Source organism: Hipposideros armiger, unplaced genomic scaffold (assembly GCF_001890085.2).
Source record: "Hipposideros armiger isolate ML-2016 unplaced genomic scaffold, ASM189008v1 scaffold_4, whole genome shotgun sequence".
Lineage (NCBI taxonomy): Eukaryota > Metazoa > Chordata > Mammalia > Chiroptera > Hipposideridae > Hipposideros > Hipposideros armiger.
Genome location: NW_017731354.1, coordinates 8,076,804 through 8,103,443, shown reverse-complemented (window position 1 = coordinate 8,103,443; position 26,640 = coordinate 8,076,804). Strand labels below are relative to the sequence as shown.

The window sequence follows — 26,640 nt, the reverse complement described above, 5'->3', positions numbered from 1 at the left end:
GGTGAGGTGACAGTCAGGTGACAGTGACGGTGAGGTGATGGTGACGGTGAGGTGATGGTGACGGTGAGGTGATGGTGACGGTGACGGTGAGGTGACGGTGAGGTGATGGTGAGGTGACAGTGACAGTGAGGTGACGGTGATGGTGAGGTGACGGTGAGGTGATGGTGATGGTGGTGAGGATGATGACGGTGAGGTGATGGTGACGGTGAGGTGATGGTGACGGTGAGGTGATGGCGATGGCGATGGTGAGGTGACAGTGAGATGATGGTGATGGTGAGGTGATTAAGACAGTGATGATGATATAGCAGCTAACATTACTGAATGCTTAGTACACACCAGGTGCTACTCACATGCACTGTATCATTGACTCCTAAAAATAAGTCTACAGGACAAAGGAATTATCATCTTTATTTTGCAAATGAAAAATCGGAGATGCAGAATATTTAAGCAATTTTGCCAAATTTACACCGTGAGTGAACAGGGCCAAACCTAACCCAGGCATCAGACACCAGTGACCGAGCTGCCATATGTGTAACCTGATGGACACTTTACAAAGTGCTTTCGGGAATACAGTCTTATTTAATCCTCATATAAACTATTTGAGTTAGGGAGAGCAGGGGTTACTGACTACATTGTTACAGAGAAGGAATTCAGGGCTCAGATAAAGTCCATTCAGCATCGATACTAGTACAGGAATTGAGCTACGCTTGGAAGTGTGGGGTTCTAACTCCAGGCCCAGCACATTCAAACTGAACACACGGAACAGACTGGAGGCAAAGTCTCAATCAATCGGTCTGAGTCTCTAGAATGGGGACGTCCTGGGCCGGCCGAGTGGCTCAGTTGGTTAAGAGCTCGCTCAAGAGTTTGAGCTCTGAGCAACAGCAGTTCGAGTCCAGCCCGAGCTGAGCAGCCGCTGAGCTGCCAACAGGTAGCAGGATGACTCAGCTTAAAAAAAAAAAAAAAAAAAAAAAAAAAGAAGACTTTCCTAGAATGGGGACGTCCATGAGGTCATACTACCTGGCCACTGGGAGGCTATGATCTAGGCAGGAAAATAAAATATATGCACAGGGTGAAGGGTGACCCAGGGGGTTATGTAGAATGACAGCTGAATTCAACAAAGCTCATAGAATTGACTTTGGTTTACAAAAATCATTTATACAAAAGGTACTCTCCTCTACTAGAAGGTCCTGGTCATTGCTTATCATCACCTGAATATAATCACTTAACACTGATCTACTGAGTACACTGATCCTTCTCATTCTGAAACAATGAAAACTCAAATGCAGACCCGGAAGAACAAAGACACAACTGATACACTTCACCACGTACCTCTGCCCACCCTTAAAGAAAAAACATCTTATTTTTCTTAAGACTCTCGAGGTCAGAACTATGTCTCACTATAATGAAACGGCTCATGCTATTGACAATGTGACTATTAAAAGTCTAAATGAAGGCACAATCTGGGAGGGAAAGATAGTTCAGGGAGAGTTGCATGGGCAGAGCAGCTGTGCGCGTCCTCAGGCAGCATCTACCTGAGACAAGCACAGTCCCTGCCAGGCCCCTCTGTGAACCCCGCTGCCCAGTCTTCAGTCAGCATCCCTCGTTACGGAACATAGCTACTCAGAGGCGGACAGACACACATGCATCATTTGGGGATACAGTTCCCAAATAGGAATTCGGGACCTATTTAAGTGACAATTCAATCTGCAATGTAAGTACATATTACTAATGCGTTAACAGTAACTGTGAAAAGGAAAAACACTTTACGGTGGCTATAAAATTAGAAAGGTATTAACAATAACAAAAAATAAAAACTATCACTTACTGAATATGTATCCTATGCTAAGCCCAGTCCTAATCACTTTTCATGTATTCCTCATTAAGTCTTCATAACAATTCAATGAAATCGGTTTTATTACTATCCCGATTTACAGATAAGTAACACCTCAGATCACACCACTGGCAAGTGGTAGGGCCAGGACGCAAACCCAGGCAGTCCGGTCGCAGTTCACATTCTTACCCACTTGCCGATGTAATGCCTGATAAGTCACGCAGCACTTTCTTTGAGACATGAATACAGGATCTCATTTCACCCTTCCAGCCACCCGACAAGGTCAGTGGTATCACCTGCGAACTCACTTTACAAGTGTTTAATAATCGGCCCAGGAGCTCCTTCCCAGTGGGCGACAGAGGAAGAGAGGTCAGCAGAACGTGAATAAACGATGCTAAATTCCCAACCACGATTTCAGTAACAGACCAGGGTTTGCAGCTAGTCTCTACCTGTGGAAGGAACAGTGGCTCACTCCCTGGGTGTCTAGAGTCCCACGTGGACGGAAGGGCAGAAGCCTGGAGGTCAGAGAGAGCAGCAGCACTCTTTGAATACAGAAGACAACTAAATGGTTGTTGATCGTCCTGTCTACCAAACATCTTTCCACGACATCGGCTCCGGGCATCCCAGCTCCCTCCCAGCTACAAGGTCCCAAATCAAGGTCAAAAAATGATATTATCACGGAGGGCTTTTTTCACCCTTTCAGCACTGACTTCTGAAAGCGAGTGTTATCCAGAAGGTTACACATGTCCACGGGTTTGGCAGACGCTATTCTCTTTATATGTTTGTTTAGTGCCACTGAAAGTAGTTGTCATTAGACCTACGGTGTGGCTTAAGCAGGAGCCATGGGATTTCCAAAAGGTTAGCAGTGTGTCCGATGTTCACGTGAGCAATTCGTGCACGGACCCGCCTGAAGGAGCATGTACGAATGGATCAGCAGTAATACTGCCTGAAGTGACGGGCAGTGCCTGAAGTTGGTGGAAACAAGATTTTCAACTCCAGACTTCTCAGGAATGTATAAAAGGAAACTATCACTACACTGCACTCACTTTCTTCAATCATTCCGACTGTGATGTGGAATAAAAGGAACAATTAGGACAGCTCAATAAGCACACAGAGAGACCTGGCAGGAAGGGGCTATTTGGTACCTTCGTCAGGAGGTAGGGTCCACCTGTCCTTTCATTCATCCTGTAACACCTCCCACTAGGGTGTCTGAGTTCTGGAGTTATAAACTACATTTCCTTCATCTTTAGGGGAAGAAAGCAACTTCAAGCCTGAATCCCTTTCAAAAGCTATACCCCCAATGGAACACCTTGATACAACAGGTACACGCTGTGGAGTCGAACCTTCGCTTTGAAAAGGTAATATAGTCACCACGGCGTTGCTTTGAGAGTCCCCGAGACAACAAAAGCCACATTTCTGTCATAATAGAATCTAAAACCTGCAAAAATACGACTGCTGTTGGCATGAACTCCTCCTTAACTCTAACTTGCCACAGTCAGGACACTTGGATGCTTTGATAAGCAGAGATCGAGGGCTCGTCTCATCCAGATAACTGCCTGTCTTGGTTAGCGGGCATACATTCCACACCCAACAACAGGGCCGTCGGAGGAAGCCAGTGATGGGCATCGTCCTTTCATGCTGAAACGGTCTCCATGAGACTGGCCAGGGACACTTTCACTTCGGGGTTTAGACAATGGGCATTTTGAAAGGATTAGAAAAATGGGCAACAACTGAACCTCCTCCTCCCTCCTGTGTTCAAGTCTGCCACCTGCTGTGGCATTTTTGTTTCAGTAACAAAGAGGCCTTCATGTTTGAAGCTCATATTTAATGTTTGCTGAACTGGCCCCTTTCGTTTGGGTTAACTCTTAAGGAACGGAGTAAGAATAATGCTTCTTTTCTGACGCACAAGCCGATACACCAATGTGCTTTCCTGACTGGCCCGCACACAGAAACGCATGTGGGTCTGTGAATACATGGGATCGGCCTGCGTACCTTTACATGCCGTCCCAGAGTCCGGAGAGCCTCTATTTATATTTAATAAAGTCTCGTCGCTCACTAAGAGCTGCATAACATTTGTGATTTCATGGTTCACTACAGTAACAGGTGCTGTGATAAACAGGAATGTAAAGTGTTAAAAAGAAGGGGGGGGGGAGTCCCTTCGGAGACATTAAGCAGCTTTAAACAGTGACAGCAGAAAGGGAAAATTTTTAAGCAATTTGGTCGGGTCAGTAAAAAGTCACACAGGTCAAAGGAACAAAATGGCACCCCAAACTTCTGCCTGTTGATAAATGGGCGTACGGTCTCGTGGTTGGGTGCACAGGAGAAGGCTCAGCAACTGCTGGATGGAAACCAAAATATGCTCTCTTTGTGGCACTCTGACAATAAGTTACTTCAGCCTGGTGAGCGCTGGAGGCCCCCATTCGCCCCGTATAGGCGGCGGGGGTGCACATTCACGAAGACAAAAGGGCCCATTTTCATTGTAACCATGCAGAAGGGTTAAGCATCTGACCTTCAAGTATGGTGTGCTTGTGCTCGGTGGAAAGGTTCTTGACAATATAAACAAGAATTACTGCTGTTAGAGAAAGGGGACACAATTAAAAACAATCTCAGATGCTTGTTGTACAGCTGTTCAAGTTTCAGGTCTGTCTGACCTCTGAGGATGCTGCTGCATGTTTAACGGAGACAATTTAAGACATTTCAGTGGAGTCCCTTCACCATTCACCATTGCCAGCCTTCCACTGGGGAAAACCTACCCTTAGACACAGAGCGCTTTTCCAGTAATGAGATTTTCCGCTGTGGGGTTCACCCTTCAAGCCACTGGCCTCCCCAGTCTGTCCTCCCCTTGCTATCTGACCACCCTGAGAAGCAGCCAGAGGCCAGGTCTTAGAGAGACTTGGCAGGAGGCAGGAACGTTTGACTTTAGAGAACACAATTCCTTTAGAATTGCTGGGTTTCACTTGAAAGCACAATCTTATCGCACCTCACTTTCCAAAAAAAATGCTACTGAAAAAAAGTTTGTACTCTGTTGAGCAATCATTTAATTAATCTGAAAAGCATTTTTCCTTATTGGAACAAAATTGCAGTCACTTATTTCCAATCTGCAGAGAAAGCACACAGGTATCCCCAAAACACAGTTAGAAACAGGTCAAACAAACAAACAAACAAACAAACAAAAGGAACCAAGCATGCCTTCTGGGCCAGCAGAGAAGATGGTTTGAAAAGAAACAGAAATTCTAAGGCAGAAGACTAACTCCTTTGTCTAAGCTAAGGGGGACCCACTGTCTTCCTGTGGTTTGATCTTCTTTCAGTCAGCAAAAGGCTCTGAACCTCTGCCACGAATAAGAGGGTCCCTGGGAAGGGACCGTGAGAAGGTGCTGTCCACCACGGGGCCAGGACAATGCTAGGAGCCTGAGGGACGCTGCCCCGACTGCACCCGGCTGCAGAAGCAGCAGCCATCCAGCCTGCTGCAGGAGGTGAGACTTCCCACTTCTCAGGAAGAAAGGAAGTCATACTGAGGTGAAACAAAGGCAAAAGACAGGCCGAGTCCCGTAAAGACTGGGGCACAGGGAAAGTTTTGCTTGTCAAACACACTTTAATCTCCAAAGTCACCGGGCTTTGATGTTGCCCCAAACAGAAAACCTACACGGCTTGCAAGATTTACAGCGTTTCTAGTGGGAACGGTTTCATGCTCCGGGGTTTTTCCTTGGGAGATTAAGGTTTATTTGACTCCCGATGTTCAGTGTGTCTTGACGGTAAGAGCCCCATCAGAGACAAGGACACTTGCCTGCCCTCTGACTCATCAAATACACCAAACTTTTATTCATCAAATCAAGTTCACTTTTCAGGGAACAAAGCTGCTGGAGGTGATCCAAACTGTGGGGTAATCGCTGTCATTCTGACAAGACAGAAGCGTTTCTTTTGCAAAGAGTCAGCTCCTGCAAGAGATCACACGGAGTGACTTAAAAATGGCTGTGCTAATCTCTACATTATCAAAGACCACACAGTTCATTTCTTAAGCTGAAATGAGGAGAAGCAAAGTAGATGGGGAAGGAAAGAAACAAATCGCCACCTCTCTCCATCCATCAAGGACAACCCACCGCCAAGCCCAGCGCTCCAATAATTCTAAGTCACACAGAACAGAAGTGGGTTGAAAGGGCCACTGGAGGTACAGTTCGCCGGAAAGCGCTCTTAGAATTTCCACTAACACTCCCTTCTTCAAGCCCGATCTTATTCTTCTGACCTCAAAGTGAGACCTGGCCCATAAGGATCGAACTTTATAATGTAGGAGGCCAAGAAGCTGGGAGTAAGTGGCAACGGGATCGTGGATCATAATTAATTCCAGCTCGGCTTGGGAACATGGCAGGTGGGCTCATAGGATGACTCTCTGCCTGGATGTTGAGATGCCTACTTCTCACCTTGGCACCGTGGCCAACTACAACGGATGAGCAAGTCACTTCCTGGTGCTCACCACGACCATCTAGAAACGGTTCTACTGTCGCCACACTACGTGTCTGAAGCCATCTGTTATGACGAGCCTTCTGCCACGGCAAGCAGAGATCATTCACTTTCGCCAAAACGAAAGACAGAGCGAGAACTCCTCGCACGCCCCTCTCCATGCACAGGCTTACTAGAAAAGAAGCATAGTTCCACTTCTAGGAATGGAAAACATGAACGATTTCTGTGCATCTTTTTCGCAGTGATGCTAATGGAAGACACTCCTTTTTCACTCAAGGGTGGCGATGTGTCGCTGAAGTACTAACACATAAAGCCACAGAACACATGCGGGAGGGGAAGCGGCCTGTCTAACACCAGCATGTGATCAGCAGACGCTACAGGATAAGCCAGGCATCCTGGCCTCTGACTGCACCACCCTTCTAGAGGTGGCCAGATGAGGTCGCCTTAGGACACACATAACTACAAGTGAGGGGTGACTTAAAATTGCAACAATTGGACCCTTATCCTGGTACCCCCGGCGACACTCTAATAAAACCCAACAATTTTCCTCGGCTTTTCCACAACAGGCACGCACTTGTGCAATAACGAAGGTATGTTTGTCCCTTTGGGGGTCAGTTTCTTCTATGCAATTTGCAACAAAATACACCTTGGTTTTGAAGAGAGCTATCCTGTGGTTACGATATTGATTTTTCATCTTGCTCCGTAAACACTACCACAACTTTATAACTCATCTACAGCATTAAGGGTTTCCTTGGCCTTAGAGGCCCAATTAATCACAAAATCAGCAATCTGTTTTCATGCCACAGAGTTCAGTGTTAGTTTTCAACATAAATTGTGAAACCACAGCCAGCGCCCAGTGCAATTTTGGAGATGCATGGCTAAATGGCCTCTTGTTTGGTGATTTACAACGATGCTTTTGCAAATTAAAATGGCGACTGCTTTGGGTCAGCCATTATTTAGTCAGCGACCGGGCAACTCTATGTCTACTACGGGCTAATTTCTGGAGGAACTCGGATGAAAGCTAACTGCAACGCTTTCATCTGGCGAAACTGTGCTTCTTCCCAGGCATCTCAGGTTGACCTAAAGGCACCGCTAGGAGACAGAACTGCTCTGAGAAACCTCCCCTCGGACCAGATCACAAAATGCAGACAGGGTCACCTATCTTCTCCCACCTTGCCCTCTGCCCTGACCTTCCACTGAGACGCCTTCTGTGCTAAACCCAACAGTAGGATCGCTCATGACCCGACTGACTTCTCTGCAGGGTGTGACACGACTAATCTCCCTCAGTGCCACCGTCTCCTCATGGCTCTCTGCGAGCCTCTCTGACTGCCAGCTCAGGTCGCCCCCCTGGCTCTCCTGTGCTTGTCCTTTCTACGAGATCGCCCCCATCTTCTCCCTTCGATGCTCTGTACTCTTTCATCTACATTCTCTCTCCGATTACTCCAGCTATCGTCTCTGTGTAGGTGACAGCCATATGTCAGGTGCTCCCAAGCATGGATTAGCACACGGGAGACCGTGGCGTGGCCGGCGACAGGCACATCAGGAATGCGTACTGCAGACACAGGAAGCTCCCATGTCTACACTCGGCACGGACATCTCCACCAAGCTCCAGACCAGTGTATCCGGATCTTCTTCTTCGATGCTCTGCTGGCCCCTCAAAACTCAACCCACGCCCATACTTCCTCTTCTTCCGTTCCTCAGCTTAGTAAATGGTGTCATCATCCATCTGGCAATAAGGCTAGAAATCTTGTCAAACTGACGGTGATTCTTCCTCAACTCCCATCCCTTACAACCAATTCACGGTGAAGGTCTATGTTCCTCTTTAAAAACACAATTCTGGAATCCATCCCTCCATTTTCTTCCCTCCATTGACTGCCCTGGTTCAGAATCTCATGATTTCTCACCAGAATATTTGCATCAGGTCTCTGTGCCGCAGCCCCTCCTTTTTCCAATCTAGCCACTATGCTGCTGCCAGTTACAATTTTGAAAAATGGATCTGACTACACCCACTTTCCCATTCAAAAAAATCTTTGTAACCAACACCTCACCATTATTTCCAGGATAAAGGCCAAATTTATAAGCCTGCCATTCGAGACTCATAATTTTATAAGTTGGCTGCAGTCTCCTCTTTCCATTTCTTCTCCAGTTCCTAGGTGCCCGCCCCCCTTCTCTGCCGTTCCACCCCAAATAGGTACCTGAAGCACTGGTTTCAAGGTCATGTCTGTAAACATGTCCTAGTACTCGCCAGAGCCCCGCCCTGGTGCCTGCTCTCTTCCGTCTCTCTTCTTCACCTGCGAAAACTTTGCCCACTCAAAGTCAGCCCACTCGTCAAGGTCCAATTACAAAGCACCTCCTCTTCCATGAAACTGTCCCCAGTTTCCTCAACCCGACTTCCAGTTTCTGGGGCACCCTCATGACATTTTGCTTCTACCTTATTTGACATTCCACATCACGCCTTATTCATGGATGTGTCTATTTCCTTAACATGCACGCAAGCTCCACACACACAGCAACTCTGCGCTTGCACCAATGCCTGACACGTTGAATCTTTAAAAAAAAAAAAAATCCATAACCGTGTGTTGGGTTGAACGGAAGCCTCACCTGGACTTTGTGGTCCTCTAGCAGATGCCAGCTGAATATGAAACATACTTGGTCAAAAGACGTTACGGACTCTACTAGAAGAAGATGAACAATCAGGAAATGGCCACCTGGACGCGATCCCAGAGCAGCTGCTGAAGGCAAGTGGGGCTCACAGGGAAGGACGTGAAGTCGTCTTCATCTCCACCCACAGGAAAACAAACGGATATGCTCTTGGGGGCTCAAAGGTTATCACGTTTCTCCCTCGTGCTCAAGACATGTTTATAAACACAGAAGGCCGTAATAAAACTCACATGAGAGACAAAACTCAACTTCAGCAAATGTTTACATTCTAATCAGGGCAACAAATCACTTCTCACCAGGAGATTCCAACTCAGTCAGCATAAGGATGCTTGCACATGTGCCAAGGGTACCCTGGGCCAGGAAACCTTCAAGCTGGATGGTGACTCTGGCCATCAACACAAGGAGAGTAAGAAAGGATGGCACCCGAACGACACTTCTGAAACCCCTGTCCAGGTTCTGCACGGGCCCTCGGTTTTTCCTGATTTGTCACATGACTCCCAACCTGGACAAGCGCAGGGTGGTATCACAGACAGTCGCTCTGCCCTTTCTGACTGGAAAAGGCTGGTGGCCGTGGTTCCCAGGACGGCTTGTATCTGTCAAGAGGGAGAAAAACACCACCCCCAGGAACCCTGGCCCTTCTTGAAGTGGATGATGTTTGGAAGACACTGAGGTCAGGGAAGGGGCATCACAGAGAGCACAACTGAGGTTCCCCCGAGGCGGCTCATCCTCACCATTCACTCGTCTACTCATAATCGGTTAAGAATTGGACAAGGGCTTCACCATAGGTTTCCATGAAATGGTTGGACATTGTGGACTTGCCTCTCACAAAGACAATCTGATGAGGGCTGTCGTCTTGCAGATGACAGTACCCAAACTGACACTATGGAATGGGCTTGGATACCCGTAACTTGGGAGAATCTGTACAAAGAAACTGCGTGGCTAGTCACATGCCATTTTACAAAATAATCAACAACTCCCAGTTCTTTGTCAAGGGATAGTTAATGAGATTCACAAATTACCAAAAATCCCTTCTGCTATTTTTATGTTTCTAGCAGGATGGGATCTTCAGGGATCAGTTAGATGCTCCCAAGCTCCATCGACCATAAAGGCGCGATGCCCCCAGAGTAAAGCTTGGGCTCCGGGGCATGGCTTTCGTGAGGGGAACAGGAACTTATCGCACAGGGACCTGACCTAGTTAGACAGACAGGTCAAGGCGGTCTTTCCTGGGGAAATGGCAAACTGAGCTGAGATCTGAAAAATGAATAGAAATAACCTACATATATGTTTTGGTGGGAGAAGACAGTCCAGGAAGAGGAAACAATATGTGCAAAGGCCTTGAAGAAGGGAGCACAGTGCAGTAGAGTCGCTGAGAAAACGCCAGTGCTGTAGGAATACAGGGAGTGACAAGGTTGGAGGCAAGGTAAGGCTGGAGAAGTAGGGTAGGAACCAAACAGCTGAGTCTATATCCTAAGAGCAACTGGAAGCCACGAACGAGTTCGCCCAGGGAGGGGTTTGTTAGATCTGCATTGAAAACCAGCCAAGGATACAGGAACCTCTCTATCTGTAGGGACTCCTTGGATGCAAGTAACAGAAAGGAGCGGGAGCTAAGATTATTCTAGCGATTGAGAGAGCAGGCTCTGGAGCCAGGCTGCCTCAGCTGTCACTCGCTACTTCTGTGACCTAGGCAAAGTCACTTCAAGTCTCTGAGCCTCGGTTTCTTCATCTGCAAAACAGGAATGAGAGGAAAGAAAATGAAACCTGCTAGGCACCATTTCACCAATCATATCGTCACAAGTCTTTTACTATGCTGCATTGGTGAGGATGTGAAAAACGCAGGCACGATGTCACATAAACTTACATACACATCCATACACACACCCATAAACTCTGCTATAAACTATCTATGGAAGGCAATTTGACCATGTCTCTTAAAATTAAAAATACACATATCCTTTGATCCAACACTCCTACTCCTCGGTATTAACATTGATGGTATTAGGATACTCATTACAACATTATTTGAAAAAGCAGAAAATGGCAGACAGCAGGAGACTGGTATAATCAATTATGAAACCATGCAATGCAAAGCTGTGTAGTCATTTAAAAGAGTACACAAATACGTAGCTATCTCTCAGATATAGTGTTATTCATTTGAAAAAAACACACAAATGTTTGTAAGTATATAGAATATCTCTGGAAAGGGACAGAAAATATTGAGACTAGTGCTCGCCTCTGGGAAAGGGAGATGGGTGGCTGGGGGAGTGAGTGGGGAACGAGGCTCGCTTTACACTGTCAACGCTCTTATAATTTTTGAATTCTGCACCAGGTGCCAGCAAACAGTCCTGGGAGCAAGAGCCCATCTGAAAGGCTGAGCTCAGGTCATGTGTTCATGGAGCAGCCAGACTAAGGCAACGCACCTCCACCTGTAGCTGCTGAAGGAAGTGGGTCCACAAGGTAACACCAGATACAGTTGGAGGAGGAGGAATGAAGGCTGGAAGCGCAGAACCAACTGCCCACCTCAACATCCAAGAGCCTAACTTGGACGTGCCCGGCCCGAGCACAAGGCAGAGGGAGAAGCACCGGAGAAACCTTCATTTTTATCACATTTTGCTCATGGCATCCCGCTGAAAGTTGGTAAAAGCATCAGAGAAAGCACAGCCGCTAGGAGACATGGGAGACGGTGGGCAGCGCTGGGCTGGGACCTGGGAAGTCTGGGCTCCGTGCACACCACCCTCTGGCTCTGAGGCCCCAGACAAGCCTCTGTACCTTCTGAGCCCTTCCTTTTTCAAAACAAAGAGAACGGCGCGATCACTCTTGGGTCCCTTCCGACTCTGACGCTCCAGGGTTCCATGGCAGTTGGACCTGAGCTTGTCAGGGCCTCACAGTCTGGGCATCCCCAGTCTAGTCAACAAATGTTCCAGGCCCGGAAAGAAATGAAGCAATGACAAATGTGACCACATCTCTGCTACCAGTTTCTCTGGGGTGGTAAGCAATAAAGAGACACCAGAAGAGAAGGCATCCCAGGAGGCACGAAGCCCGTTCGTCCTCTAGGGAAGCGCCGCTTGGGCGTGACTCTCTCATAAGGTTCCCTGGTAACAGGAAACGGTAGCCCCATGATACCCTTTCTCCATCTCACCAGCGTATACGGCGGCCTCTGAATTCACGCAAGACCTTCGATTCCTGAAGAGAATCAAAGCAAAGGCCATCTTTCAGAAGCCCAAGCCTGAAGACCACGCTAACAGAGAGTTGCTAATCACTCAAGAATGAACACCCTGTGCCTCAGAAGTAATAAAAACCAGTCACTTGGAAATAATAACATCGCACGAAGGGGAAAAGTGAGAGTCTGGCAGAACTCTATGTACAAAGAGGGGAGGGACTAGAACGAACCACCATTCACATTCCGAACATGGACTCAGCCTTTCAAGTGGTGTGACTGACACACCAAAAGTGCAAGAGCAAATCGAGGACAGTGTGGACTTCACAGTCACGGGGGTGGAGCTGTTAGCCGAGGAACGGGGAGATGTGCGTGAGAAAGCAAGCACTCTAATTCATTAGAAAAGGGCAGTGGGAATGACAGATGACCACACCCGCTATCCCGAACCAAATCAAATAACGCATGAATAACACTCTGGCTGTATTTCAGAACACTTTTATGCAAGTGCTTAAGTCCTCAAAACTGTTCCCTCTCCAAGAGGCAGTGGAGATGTCATTTCCTCCAAACCACAATTCCAATATCAAAAAAAAAGGAAAGAAATCCGCCTGAGGTTCCTAAACAAGGGAGAGAATCACAAGTGGTTCACACATGGGAAGCTTTGCCTCTGACAAAAGTCCAAAGTTATTAGGCTGGTACTGAACTTATGAGAGAGAAAAGGAAGACCCTGATGCGAAAACGCCTCAACTCATTTGTAATTCTTGCGAAAGTGTATCACGAGTGCAGCTGGTCTGTCGTATTCAGGATGCGGATAGGTCTTGAAATTAGTACAAATAATACAATTTTGACTTGGTTCGCAAGTAAAACCTTTGCAAATGCAAGATAATAAAAGAGTTTTCATTTTATTTTTAGTTACCACCTTTGGTTCCGGTGACTGACAGGAAGCCAGGTCTTCAGGGGGCAAAGCACTATACCTTGCAAAGAACTGCATTAGAAAAAGAAGGTGCTTACCAAGCTTCCTAATCTTATCTCTCACGACTGGACTCACATAAGCCACACTCCATCCGGTCTAATCAAGTTTGTAAGCAGCTCTGGTGTTTTCCACTAACATGTCTCTGCTTCTGCCATCTTTGAATATCCTCTACCCACCTCCATCCTGCAAAATCCTTTGTACTCCCAAAGGCCTGTGTCAGAATCCTCTTTTCTTCTTTGTTTTTTTTTTTCCTCTTCTGAATTACTTACTGCCTTGTGCCTTGTCAACCTGGGAGATATTAAGTCCCAGCTTTGTTGCACTTACCTGCACCAAGAGGAGCAGATAAATAATGAGATGACTCGGATGAAGAAAGAATATTTCTCTTCTGCTATTCGCTCTATTAAAATAGGTTTCAAATATAGTTACTGTCCAATTTCTAGAGTACCTTTCATAAAAATACCTCCGCATGGGATAATTAAAACCTAAAATGCCAAAGGGGGAGGGGATGCTGAATTGTGAGACTGAAGAAACAGAAACAAAGTGTTTTAACACATGGCCCTTTTTATGAGAATATTCTATATAATTTCCAGGTTTTTCGGACCACTCAATAGAAAGGTCAGGTGCTTTCAAAGCTCTTACCTGCCCGCAACATGTAATCAAGGCTATTCCGATTTTGACAGAAAACAATACTGCTTAATTAGACTGAGCTAATGAAGCCACATTCTTTCTCCCATTAAAAGGAAAAAAAAAATTAGAAGATCCTGAGAACCCTAGCAGGCGACCTAGTGTTCCTTCTGTCTGGCTATGTGGGCACCACCTCTATTCACTCTGTCTCAAGACGAAAGAGAGACGGAGCATTCCAGAACAGCCAGTCTTCTGCAAACACAACTGATTCCTCTCCTTCTTCCTCAACAAAGATAGGGGACAAGAGAGAAAAGGTGTGCGTGTGGGGGGGAGCCTCCGGTGGCATTCACCCCAAAATCCTCTGTAAGGCTTAGATCGCTCCCATCCAACTTGGGCCTTGGGGACTCAGGTAGTGAAGGCAGTTGTACTGCTCATCAAAGTACACCCCAACTTTTCCCTTTGTTTGAACAAGAGACTTCCTGTGAGCAAGCTGTAATCCTGTAAAGCTTTCCGGTCCAAAAGTCTCTCCTCATCTGTATCCCCATCTCTCGGAGGGAAGGCGCAGTCACATCCCAAGGTATTTCTTGGTTCCAAGCTGTACTGGGTCTCCAGGACTCCCGGTGAGGAAAGAAAGCCGGTCATCTCAACATCCTTGCCTGGGGTCTGTCTGAAGTGTAGACAAGCCGCAAAGATGAATATTAATAGGCCTTCCATCATCAAAAGCTACTGCATACCCAAAGGATGATAAATATTTTAATCAGTTTTCAGCGTGTCGAGTGGAAGTCAGTTTACTCCTCAGAGATTTCCCTAGTTCTGTAACTAAAACCTGTTCAGTACATGGCGCTCTCCCTATGTAACTTTGGAAATTAGAACCAAGAGTCCAAGCTTTGTTGCAAACTCATTTAGTTTTATGACAATTTTACTACTCTATTAAGTTTTCAAGAATAGAGAAATCTAAAACAGTAAGGATGCCAACAAATGACACAAATCACCATGATTCTAAGTTTCAGCAGCACTGCTACTCGGGGAAACTAATAACCTACTGACATTTGTCATTAAAAAAAAAAAGATTTTTCGTTTGCATAAGATTTTTGGCAGCGGCTGCTCAATCTTCTCAGCGTCACTGCCAAAGGCATGACACAGGACATGCTCGTGCACCCTCTGTGTTCTCGGTATGTTTTGGTTTTTCTTAAAGATGCTTTGGTGTATTATTGGGGGGGGATTATGCCTGTTTAAAAATAAAAATGAGGGCCGGCCGAGTGGCTCAGTTGGTTAAGAGCTCACTCAAAAGTGTGACGTCTGAGCAACAGCGGTTCGATGCCCGGCCCGAGCTGAGCTGCCAACAGGTGGCAGGTGGCTCAGCTAAAAAAACTAATAAAATTTTTAAAAAATTAAAAATAAAAATGACCCCAAAGTATTCCTGTTAAGCAGGACCTACCATTTTAGGGAAATGTCCAGATTTAAAAAGAATGTATGAAAGGCCATGATGGTTAACACAGGCGTGAGGTGAAGGCAGGGCTGGAACACTGACCTCAATCGATTCATTTCTTTAACAAGTGTCCAGGACCTACTACGTGTCGGACGCTGTTCTAGGAGCTGGGGAAATAACAGAGAATGGAACCAAGTCCTTGCACTTACGAGTATTCCATTGGGTAGGGAGGGGCAGATGAACAGCATTGTGGCAGGTGGTGGAGAAAGTTAGGGAGCCAAGCTGAGCAGGGCAAGGCACCCTCTCCAATGAGAGACAGCTTGGCCAGAGTAACTGTCCTGCCAGGAGTGACATGAGCAGGCAGGCCTGAAGGAGGCGAGGGACTGAGCCATGCAAATAGCAGAGGGGAGAAGACTCTAGACAGAGCAACAGCAAACAAAGCCCTGAGGCAGGAGGAAGAGGGCGAAAGCCACATGTTCTAAAGCCACTAAGAAGGCGGGTGGAGGAGTGCTCACCCTACAGGGCGTCAGGCCCCTTGCAAGGCGGCCGGGCTTCTCAACGTGCCGGTAAGTTTGGGCCAGGGAGGGAAATACCATCACCTGTTTCAAAGGAGCACTCTGACAAGGATGGACACAGGGTGGCAGACGCAGGGCGGCTATATGTGCAGATGATGTGGGTTCTTACCAAGGTGGTCACAGGGTGGGGGTGAGGGGATCGTGGAGTCAGAGCACGAATATATTTTGAAACTAGAGTTCACTAGAGTCACTGATAAATCAAGAGACAAATCAAAACAACTGCAAGGTTTTAGGCTGGGCAACTGGATGGTGCAAATTATTGAACGGCATGATACTGAGAGAGAGGCTTGGGGGATGATGGGAAGTAAGAGCTTGGTTTGGGATATGATAAATTTGAAATGCTTATTACTAGATGGCTGACTGCGGCCAACCTTTCCCAACTACTGTTTAGGTGCGCCAAGATGTAAGACCCCAGCACCAAGAAAATACTGATTTATGACAGGCATTGGCACATCCCACCCTTTCCATCGTTAAAAAAGTTCACTGTAACTACATGAAAAGTGTATGACATTAAATAAACTACAAGCCCTCCCAATCCCCAAACATCTGTGAAAGAAGAGCTGATACATGGTTCCGGGTGTTTCATAATTGCTCATTTAATAATATTTAAGCAAGAGGCATACATACTACCAAGCTACCACTGGTTTCAAGTCTTGTTAGCCAAAGCAGATATGCCTAAAACACCGGAAATTCATTTTGAATATTGCCATAATACATACTCCAGGTTTTTATTGGAAGGCTAATTTTATCAATTAATCAAAACCAAGTTGGTGATTACCTGAGATTTTTTTATACACATCAAGGAAAAATTTACAAGTGAGATTTGTCACAGGTGGTTCCAGATGGACTGAGATCATGTCGAGGAAATACAAAAAAGTCAACCATCATTTACGTGTTAGGGAAAAGACGGAGTTAAAAATATCGCCTACAAATGATCACAAAGATACTGAAAAGGAAACACATCGCCGTTTCCTTTGGTTTAAAAACAGGTCATTCTTCTGCAGATGTCAAACGCGGAGAGAGCAGGATGGTTATGTTACCCTTAACGCATGGAAGAGCCGACTTAACGTGTTCCCAGCGCTCTGGGTGAAGTCAGGTTTTGGCTCTTGGAACACATATTCCCATAGAGACGTGTTTGCAAAATATGGAAAGATTCCCAGCCCAGCCTCCCAAGTATGTAGCCCAGAGTGGAGCAGAAACGTTACCAGAGCAGCACTGGGCTCCAAGTCACTGTGAGTCCTTTCAGCTCTAGGAGCGACCCCAGTCCCCACAGGAAGGAAAATGAGAAAAAGGGAGAGAGGTGCTGTCACCCAGGGAGACACGGTCACATGACCTCTAAGTGAGGGTTCCGAAGCTGAGGACTATTTACACTTCTAAACGCACTCACTACTGGTGATGTCTTGATTGTGAATAGTATTTCACATTTTACAGGCTTTCTCATTTGATCATCCTAAGAATTTTCTTCAGAAGGTCAGAGTTTTAGGGGCCATTCAATGAATCAACTTGGGGGAAAGGAGACCCTAGAATCTTGATAATATTCCCAAGAACGGCACACACCCTCTGGAAATCATACTTCCCATTCAAAAGTAAATCTGTCGATTTTTTTTTAACATAACTTCATTTTTCTAGACTGAGTCTCTTCTAGAATATCTCAAAGGTATTCATAATAAGATAAATGACAGACTGGAGCTGAATGTAATGCCCCATGCCCCCAAAAAAACTAGGGGAAAAGAAGAACACATTTGTTGTATGCTGTATCTTTTCCAGGAGAAAAAGGAAACTCCTCACACCCCCATCTGCCACCAGGGTTTCTGAATTCACATCTGAAATGCTATGAAGGTCTGCTAGTGAAAGTTCCAGTGGCCGAGGCTATAACAGCACCCCAGGGAAAAGGAGCAGGACCTCCACACCTTTCCGTCAATCTGAATTCCAGTATAGTTAAAATTATTTAAAACAACAGAATTCATCTATTAAAAACACGTATATTTAGAATGTGTGTGCAACGTGCGTGTGTCTGTTTAACAAAGGCTAGCAAAACGTAGCTAAAGCCCACGACACTGAGGCTACACTAAGAGAGCGTGGCTGTTTACTCCTGTGGTTGTTTTCCATACGCTAACAGGAGTTAAGCGTGATGGCGAGGCTTCCATTTGGAATTTCCTAGCTCCCGTCGCTTTGATTCAGCATCTTCGGCATTTTTTTAAGCCTTGTTCCTATTGTGTGCAGAGCAGGGGACTGGACCGTCCTCTTATTCCTGGGATGTAACGTGCACGTCCCAGCTCATCTCTCCCACAGCTCACGGAAGGGTTAAAAACAGAAAGTCCTATCCACTGGTTTCCTCTGATGTTCTTGGAGATATTGTCACTGGATGTATCCTCAGTAGAATTCTATTCAACACCTCTGTCTTTAAGTACAAAGCTGTAGGCTGTAGCAGCTTTAAGAAACATAAGTATCCCTTTTTTCTGCTGCACAGTATCTGCGTGTGAAATTCTCTAAAGGGGTTTAAGTATTTACCCTGCACTATCAGACGATTTCTAAAATTTTCCTTATCCAGTTGCAAAAACACTTCAAAGAGAATCATAAACATACTCCTTTGTGCTTTCAATGCACATTCTGTTTCTAAGGCTTAAGCCTGAATTCTCTTGGAATTGTAAATTTCTTCCCAAAAAGGCAGGATACACAAGACTTTTTTTTTTTTTAAATCATTACTAAGTCTGTAGCAACTAAGGGAAAAAACTGGAAAAATCTGAGAGAAATCCAGAAGGCAATCAAAGAAGGAATCAAAACCTGTTAAAAATTCATTGCTAAATTACATGTACAATTTCCTCCCAGGTCGTTTTCTCTTAATAGAACAATACGGCTGTGGGGAATTGGAGTGGGTGGCTGGGGTGGGGGAGGATGGAAAGGACCAACCTTCGGTGAACACATTTAAGGTAATAAAAAATGTGAGCCAAGGAGTCTAAGTCACTGTAGCTGAAAAGTAACTTTCTTTTCCTCTTTTTTCCCAAATTTCCAAAGTTAAACACAGAGGTTCCAAAACTGTGTCTGCGTATGTAATTGGAATTACTGGGCACTTGTGCCTGTTTACCTGCCTCCGATCTGTGCTTATCCTGCACTGTGCCGTCAACAAGCGGAGAAGGGAATTTTAATTTTAATTTAAAACCACCGACATCTCATACCAGAGCCTAAATTACTATAATATATTCCTGCTCCTATATCAGAAGTGCTAACTCTGAAAATGAAAGACAGGATTCTGTTAGGAAATATAATTTGGTATATACATTTTTTATACATATTAACACTACATATATACATTAACACTACAGGAGATATATATATATATATATATATATATATACACATACGCACACATATAAGTGGGTGACTTCACCATGAGTGTTGATAAACCATTAATATTTATTTATTTAACTTTCTTCCCAATACCCCCCAAATCTTTAATCCCAGAAGAACATTTTAAAATGAACCTGGCTAATTGTGCTATAATATGAGGGCAAAAACCAATAGACTCAGTATATATTTCAGCATGTGAAAAAGCAGCCTTGTTCCTCTACTGGGTTACAAAGATCTCCATCTAAAGCACTGTGGTGATAGCTTCATTAATCTCTCCAAAAACAAAGTGCTCCTCCGCTCAGGCATTGCCTCCGACGGTGTAACCTATACTGCGGAGGGCTCAGGCAGACAGCAGTGGACGGGTTCCTGGCATGAGCCTCCCCAGATGATTTACACAGGCCAGGGCGACACGGGCACAGGCATGACTCATCTCGAAATGAAACGATTACAGTTAACTTGTAAAGGACAACCTTCACGCTCTTAAGTACACTTCTCTCTTAAAACTTTAACGACAAGAAACGGGTACCAGTATGAAAAATAAAACACCTACTCATTTTCCACCTCTCCCTGCTGCTCTCCTGTGCCAAATTTTAACATATAAATGGGTAAAAATTAAAAGTAGCCTATGGCTTACCTAACATAATTATATGTTGTGTTTTACGCTGTTTCAAAACGGATGCATTAAAATAATCCAGCCTTGGCTCCTACCCGCTGATGTCAATGAAGCTTATTAAGGCCAACTGCCATATAAACCAATGCATTGCTACCCCAGCACAGGAATTGTCAAGGCGGGAAGTGCAATTCTAAAAATTCAAAGCGATCGGGATCTGCTCTTCTGCTCGAAAAGAAAAAAGCATGAAGACGTTTCTCTTCAGTACAGAAATCATCCGTATATCTGAAAATGTTTACTCTGGAAACTCTTCCAGAATATTTCCATTGGATTATACCAGACTGACCTTTTTTTTTTTTTTTTTTAAGGTCAAAAGGAAATGAGGAAATGTCATCAATTTAGAGGACATCACACCTAGCAGTCTTTTCTGGATCATTGTGAATTTGATAGTGTTATAACATTTTATAGGCAAAATAAATGTCAGTTTTGCAAAGCGCGATACCAGACCCTGAGAGACAAATGGTCTATCCATTGAATCTCTGGCTACAGCAAGACTTCCGCACCTCACAGGAGATTTCGGCTTTTCATATTTCTCTTTACCCAGAAAGCAAAGCTTGTACAGTTTCTTTCAAATGGTAACTCTCTCTTATCCTGTAGTGTCTCCTCATTATACAGTAATCCCAGATGCGGGGGTGGGGCTGGTTTAAAAAAATAAAATAAAATACAAATATCTGAATAGTATGACAGTGTTATAATACCTTCCTGAATAGAGAGCAAAATGAGAGGAAAGGTTAGGCTAAATTCCTGGGTTAAATAAGAAAGGGTTATGTTGCTTTGGGTTTAATTCATGAGGTAATATTCAGCGAAAACGTGATATTTTATCAGAATGTCATTCAAATATAAGGTTTAACATTTACATCACAAGAGCAGGCACAGAGTAAAAGTATCCTAGGGGAGCGAAATGGCAAGAATAAACAGCATGATAAAAATGGTGCTTGCTGGAACAGGAGTAGGCAGTCGAGGCTGGGGGAGTTCTCGACACAGCTGACTCAACTTTTTGAAATATGTGACTGGTTATGACATGCGAAGCAATTACCATTAATGGAAGAAACGCAATTTCAAAGCTCATTTTCCATTCTTCTGCTACAATATATCCTACCTGGGACTACACCGTCCGACCGCAACGCGAAAAAAGGAACACCAAGAGAGAGAGAAATTACAACACATATCTCTTCCCTGATACAAGGGCTGTCAAAGGTTGCTTTACTCATAAGCAAAAGGTGAAAAGTAATGTACATATTGCCTGAGGTTTTCTGTTTTATTTTCTCGCCCAAAGAGATCAATGCTATGTTACAGAACAGGAAAAAAATACATCAATTAGAGAAGTCTTTCCACAACACACACGATTTTACAACTCCAAAAAAAAAAAAAAGCATAAAGATAAAGAAGAATCATTTGTCTAAAAGGATAATAATTTTGAGTAATATATTCCCTGGAAGCAAAGTGAGTGCATTCAGAAATACCGTTTAGATTAGTCTAATTCTATAGGATCCAAATGTGCACCAAACACTGCACTTTTTATGTTAAATGGCTGTTGAATTTGTTAACCCACAACTGATTTCCTGTGTTATGGAATCTTGGAGATTACAGCTAACTTGAAGCAACAGGGATAATTCTTGACAGTTAATGGTACATTTGTATGCGTTTTCCTGAAAGGCAAGCGGCTGGGGGCCTCCAACTGGTGGCTCAACATTGCCCCCTACTGTCTGTGACTGAAAAAATAGGAGGTGGGCTGGGTACAAAGCAGTAATTCAAGCAGCCAGTGCCAGCTCCTCCCTGAGTCCACGAAAAGCAGATGGCACTGCACAGAGCCAGACCCGTCAACTTTCCCAGTGATTATTCTCCTCTGTCTCCTCCAATAGCAAAAATAAATGATTATGCATTTGTTAAAAGTCATTAGAAAAGGCTTGAAGCCATGCTCAGATTTAATTTAGAAGTACCATCCCTTTTATCTTGGCCCAGGCCTCCGCTCTGCTGATAAGGATCATCCTGAGGCTTGGGGACAGACACTGAGACCATTCATTTCACTCAGGACACTTGGTAACGCCACACCGGCTGCGAGGAAACTCGCTCCGCAGAATTCCCAAGATTGCTCTTCTTTTCAGCATTTTTCACATGAGCGTTTATAAAGTAACTAGAAGGCATTCCATCGAATGTGCCATCGCCACCAAATTAAAACAAAAACAAAAACATTATAACTAAATCTTTTGCATGAATTCATCATGAACATCACGGGTCAGCTCACAATACCAAAGATTTCACTTACAAAGAAAGAAAAAAAAGGCTTGAACAAAAGCAATGGAAAAATATTTTTAACAAAATCAGTGAGTTCCTGTCTTATTTGTTTGCCAGCTCTAATTCATAGCGTTGTCAAATTACAGTCCCAAAGTCTAGTTCATGTCTTGGAGTCAAGGTTCAGCAAAGAAAGAAGTTTTAACTCAGATATAAATGGACAAAACCAGAGTGAAAAACAAATATTGCCTGAAACTGAAGCTGCCTTTATATATCTATCCCATAAAAATGGGGCACACTCCATCCAGGCTAATTTTAGGAATAGAACTAACTAAGGAGATTTAGGCATGAACTTTTCATTACCTCCAACTCATTTTTACGACGCTCACTCTTGCATTGATTCGTTTCTTTGGAGAAATGCATTTTTGTGATACTCTCAGTCCACCAAAAGAAGGATTATAGCATTCCTTCCTCAGACTTATACCCATGAAAAGGCATGATTTAAAGATATGAGGAGACGTCTGGAAAGCAGAGACTTCTCGGTTCTGACGCAGACTTTCAAACTGGGGTCCCTCCAGGATTGTGACTTGATATTTTCATTATTATAAAAGAGGGATTAGCAATAGCTACCCATTTTTTGCAGATGAGTTCATTGTTTCCAGCACATTTCAAAGTTGGGGCAGTGGCACTATCTCAAGAGTTTAGCAGGCTTTTATCACTTTTCACTACATTCCAAATTCAAGTATTTGGAAGTGGAACAGGGAGGTGGTGAAGAGCACGACCCTAGCGTCAGCCTTCGTGAGTTCAAATCCCAGATCCCCAGTTACAGAAGATGACCTTGTGGAAGGATGTCGACCTTATGTGTTTCGATCTCCTCGTTTGTAAAACGGGAGGGAAATAACACCTACTTTATGAAGTTGTCATAAAAGTTAAATACATTACATATACAGCATTTAGAAGAGTGCCTGGTACTTAATAAGTATCGTGTAAGTATTTGCATTATTACTATTAGTTAAATGAAGGCTTAATTCAAGACCTTCATGTGGTCTCAACTTGCCTTCCAGCTGCATTTCCTGCTACATCCTCTGAATTCCTTGTTCTAGTCACACTGTAAACCCCGCTTCTGATCTTGTTTTTACAGTTCTTGGAGCCCAAATTCCTCTCCAAAGGCCCCATCCAACCCCTACTCCTCCCCATCCAAGGTCCCCAAAAGCCACATCTGCTGTTTCACAACAGTTCCCGTTCCAGTAGTCTGAATTTAATACTCCCTCCTCTGGACTGTGATTTTTTAAAGTCTCTATTACAGGATTTCATTTTAGCTAATGTAACACCTGGCTGTAGTCAAGTCTCTCTCCTTGTTAAACTGGATGTAGTGGTTAAGAGCACGAGCTACAGAGCCAGACAGCCTGGGGTTTGATCTTGCGCCGCCACTTACCCTGTGACCTTGGACGAGGCGCTCCTTTCTCTAAAGCCTCGGTTTTCACATCTGTAAAGTAAGGCTCATAACAGTTTCTGCAGCTCATAGGACCGCTGCAAGAATTTTAAAACTTAATAGAGGGAAAACCCTTAGAATGGTGCCTGGTGCACATACAGAATGCAAATAAATGATTTTTAGGTGTTACTGTGGTCCTCTCATCATCACTTCACAGCACACATCTAACACAGCACCTTATATGCAGGAAACGGTCCAAAGATGTTCACTGAACTGACGTGCGGTTGCACTGATAAAATCCTGCCTGTCCCGTTACCTAATGCAGTAATTTAGAATAATTAAATATGCATTTACCTATGCAAATTAGGCAGCAGAGGGTTTACCCAGCACAACATCCCGGACAAGACGGCTGCAGACCTCGAGTACTTACCGCGGACTCCATCTTCCTCCACAGGTCTTCCAGCTGAGTCATGGGCTGACACCACCAATCGCTGCACTTTTTGTACCGGCTGCCTTGAAACCAAAACTGTCGCAGCCACTCGAACTCGACCTGTAGGCCATATAGACAAGGCAGTGGTTATAATGCCCTTGCGATGGACGCTCAAGGACAATAACTTCATCACTCAATGCTCCTCCAGTGACTGAAGAGCCACAGGATGAGAAAAGGTGAGAAAAGCTCAGCTGCACCAGTTCCCAGTATAACTTGTAGTCTCCAGAGCATTTCTGCTAAGCCAAGGAAAAAGTAGCCTTAAAGCAAAGTAGGGATGGTCACATTTATCAGTCAGACGGGAGGAAATTATAAACCAATTGACAACAAATACTCAGATCTTAAGGGTCCAGTAGCCTGTACTGTGTACGATGGGAAAGATAAAATCAAACAATGTTCTTGTTAGACGCCTTTATTAAAGAGCAGCACTAAAAGCAAAGCACACATAGTAGCAGACACCAATTTTAAGTTGCTTAGATTTAAAATCAATAAGGACCACACCCAACTATACTTCAACTTAAAAAAACTAAATAAATAATATAGTACAGCCAAAATAAGACTTGACCCAGGGCCAGGGGGAGCTGGGGATGATGTCAACCCATATAACTAAACAACAGAAAGTTAATCATGGAGGCCTACACACATTAAACCTACAGGGCCATTCGAACTGTCACTTTTCGATTTAGGGCAAATGATAATAGGTACAAAGGGCAGAAAGGACACTAATAGCTTTCTTTCCTTCCTATGAACCCACTATGGTAAACTTCTATCATTGGCCGCCTTCGCTTTCCTCCTCCGACGGCAGCCGAAGCCCACCATCCACCTGAGGACCGCTCCCCTCCCGCAGCCTCAGTCCCTGTGGTCTGGGTGGGGCTCCAGCTCTAAGACCGGGTGGCAAGTGCAACCTGAGTCTGAGCCAATTGGGCCACCACATTTCTCTAGTCCCAGAATTGGGTTTGGGGGTGAGAGGCGTGTGTTCAATCGGAATAAGTTTTGAGGCTATAGACGGTCAGGAGATACGAGAAGAGGGTTCTGCAGCCATTTTGCAGAATGGGCAGAACGCGGGCCACACAGCAGGAAGCGGCTGCAAGATGAACATACGAAACTCAGCTCCTGGTGACAACAACTGACTCTTAATCGAGCTATTCCAGACGCCCTTTTTGCTTAAGCCAGTTCAGGTTGCGTTTCCTGTCCCCTGCAATTGAAATAATGCCCACATAGGTGGATGAGGAGCTGAGTCAAGTTTGGAAAGGCTAAGAAATTAATTCCTATCTATTTTCCAAGTCTTCTATCACTCATCTTCAACTTGAAATTCAGATTTTACCATCAAAGTACGTACGGCTCCATTCATCCCCAAAACTCTTTCTACCTCTGCCCTCTAAAGAAATGTAGAGCTTTCACAGCTTCATGTCGGGCTTGGCTAAGGTAATCGTGTTCCATATACAGACACAGAGCTATTATAATCTTTACCTGTTACCACAAGGAATTTTTTTTGTTTATCCATATTGAACTTTCATGAGGCAAACAAAAGCAACTTGTAAAGATTTAACAATGGTGTAAAATGGCTCAAATAACTAACCTGAGAACACCAAGTCATATGAAAGGGTTTTAGTTTACATTAACTAAACGTTTGTTTGATATGTAGCACTGATTTCAGTTAAAGCTGTTTAAACAAAAAAAAAAGGGGGGGGGGAGAATGTAGACAATATTAAGACAATAGTTGCTAAGCCTTATCGGTGGTATTAAAAGACAGTGGTTAACAGAAGTGAGCTTAGCTGCTTTGAAAGCAGAATAAATACAAGTTCAACTTCTCTGAAGATACAGGTTTAACAACATTACTTATTACAACAACAACAACAAAGAGTTCTTTTTAATAGATGGCACATGAAATCGGTTCACACCACAGGAAGAGCCTGTCGCCAAAGCATCAAGCCCTGTGTTGGGGAGAGTGGAAACGATTTTTAAAAGTTTCCCTGTCTTTGGGCTGGGTATTTCTATTGATGAGGACAAACCATATCGGCCTTGGCAACCATGGTATCCCAGGAAATAAAACAGATGATGAGATGGAATTAGTTTGGTCGACCTCTCAGGGCACACGAGAGTCTGGATTTCAGTAAATTCAAACTCAGAAGAAAGGGGAGGGGCAGACCTGGAGACTTCGCTACAGACAAGATGGCAAAGGCAGGGCCTGCCCTTTTCAGTAAAGAATGATTTCATCTTCCTCTGCAGATACCCAACTATCTTTTAAGGCAGACAATGTCATAGTTTAAAAAAAAGGGCTCTGGAACCAGTTCAAACCGAGCTCCATACCATCTGTAAAATAAAGATAATTATATAATAACCACATAGGATTGTGGTGAGGATTAAGTGGGTTAATAATGAATGGCCTACTATGTGCCATGCGGTTGCCAGATGCTACAAATACAAACTGAACAAGGCCACAAGGCCTAGGACGTATTGTCTTCAAGGATGTCACAATCTTAGGACATTTTCTGAGCAGTGACAAGTTCTACCTTCTCATGCCCACCCCTCTCTCCCTGATGCCAGTCAGAACCGTTCAAACCTGAGGGGACTTCCTCCCGACAGGGTTGTATTCTTGAGTGAAAGTGCTGCCAATGAGATACGATCTTTGTGGGCATCGAATCCACTGGCATGCATTTTACTCAACTCCATAACCTGACTTTTTCATTTTAATGTTGTGGGCAAAAATATTACAGGATTGTAATCAAATGCCACCCTCACCAGCTCCCTTGATGCCAAAAGAAGTAATTG

At 44.5% G+C, this 26,640-nt stretch overlaps 1 protein-coding gene across 1 annotated transcript in view; it reads right to left on the bottom strand.

The window, feature by feature from the left end:
- FTO (FTO alpha-ketoglutarate dependent dioxygenase) overlaps positions 1-26,640 on the bottom strand; it is a 240,691-nt gene that overhangs the window by 164,272 nt on the left and 49,779 nt on the right. The window contains exon 6 of the mRNA XM_019644285.1: positions 23,812-23,931. Coding sequence (XP_019499830.1) covers positions 23,812-23,931 — 120 coding nt within the window. The remainder of the gene's footprint in view (positions 1-23,811; positions 23,932-26,640) is intronic.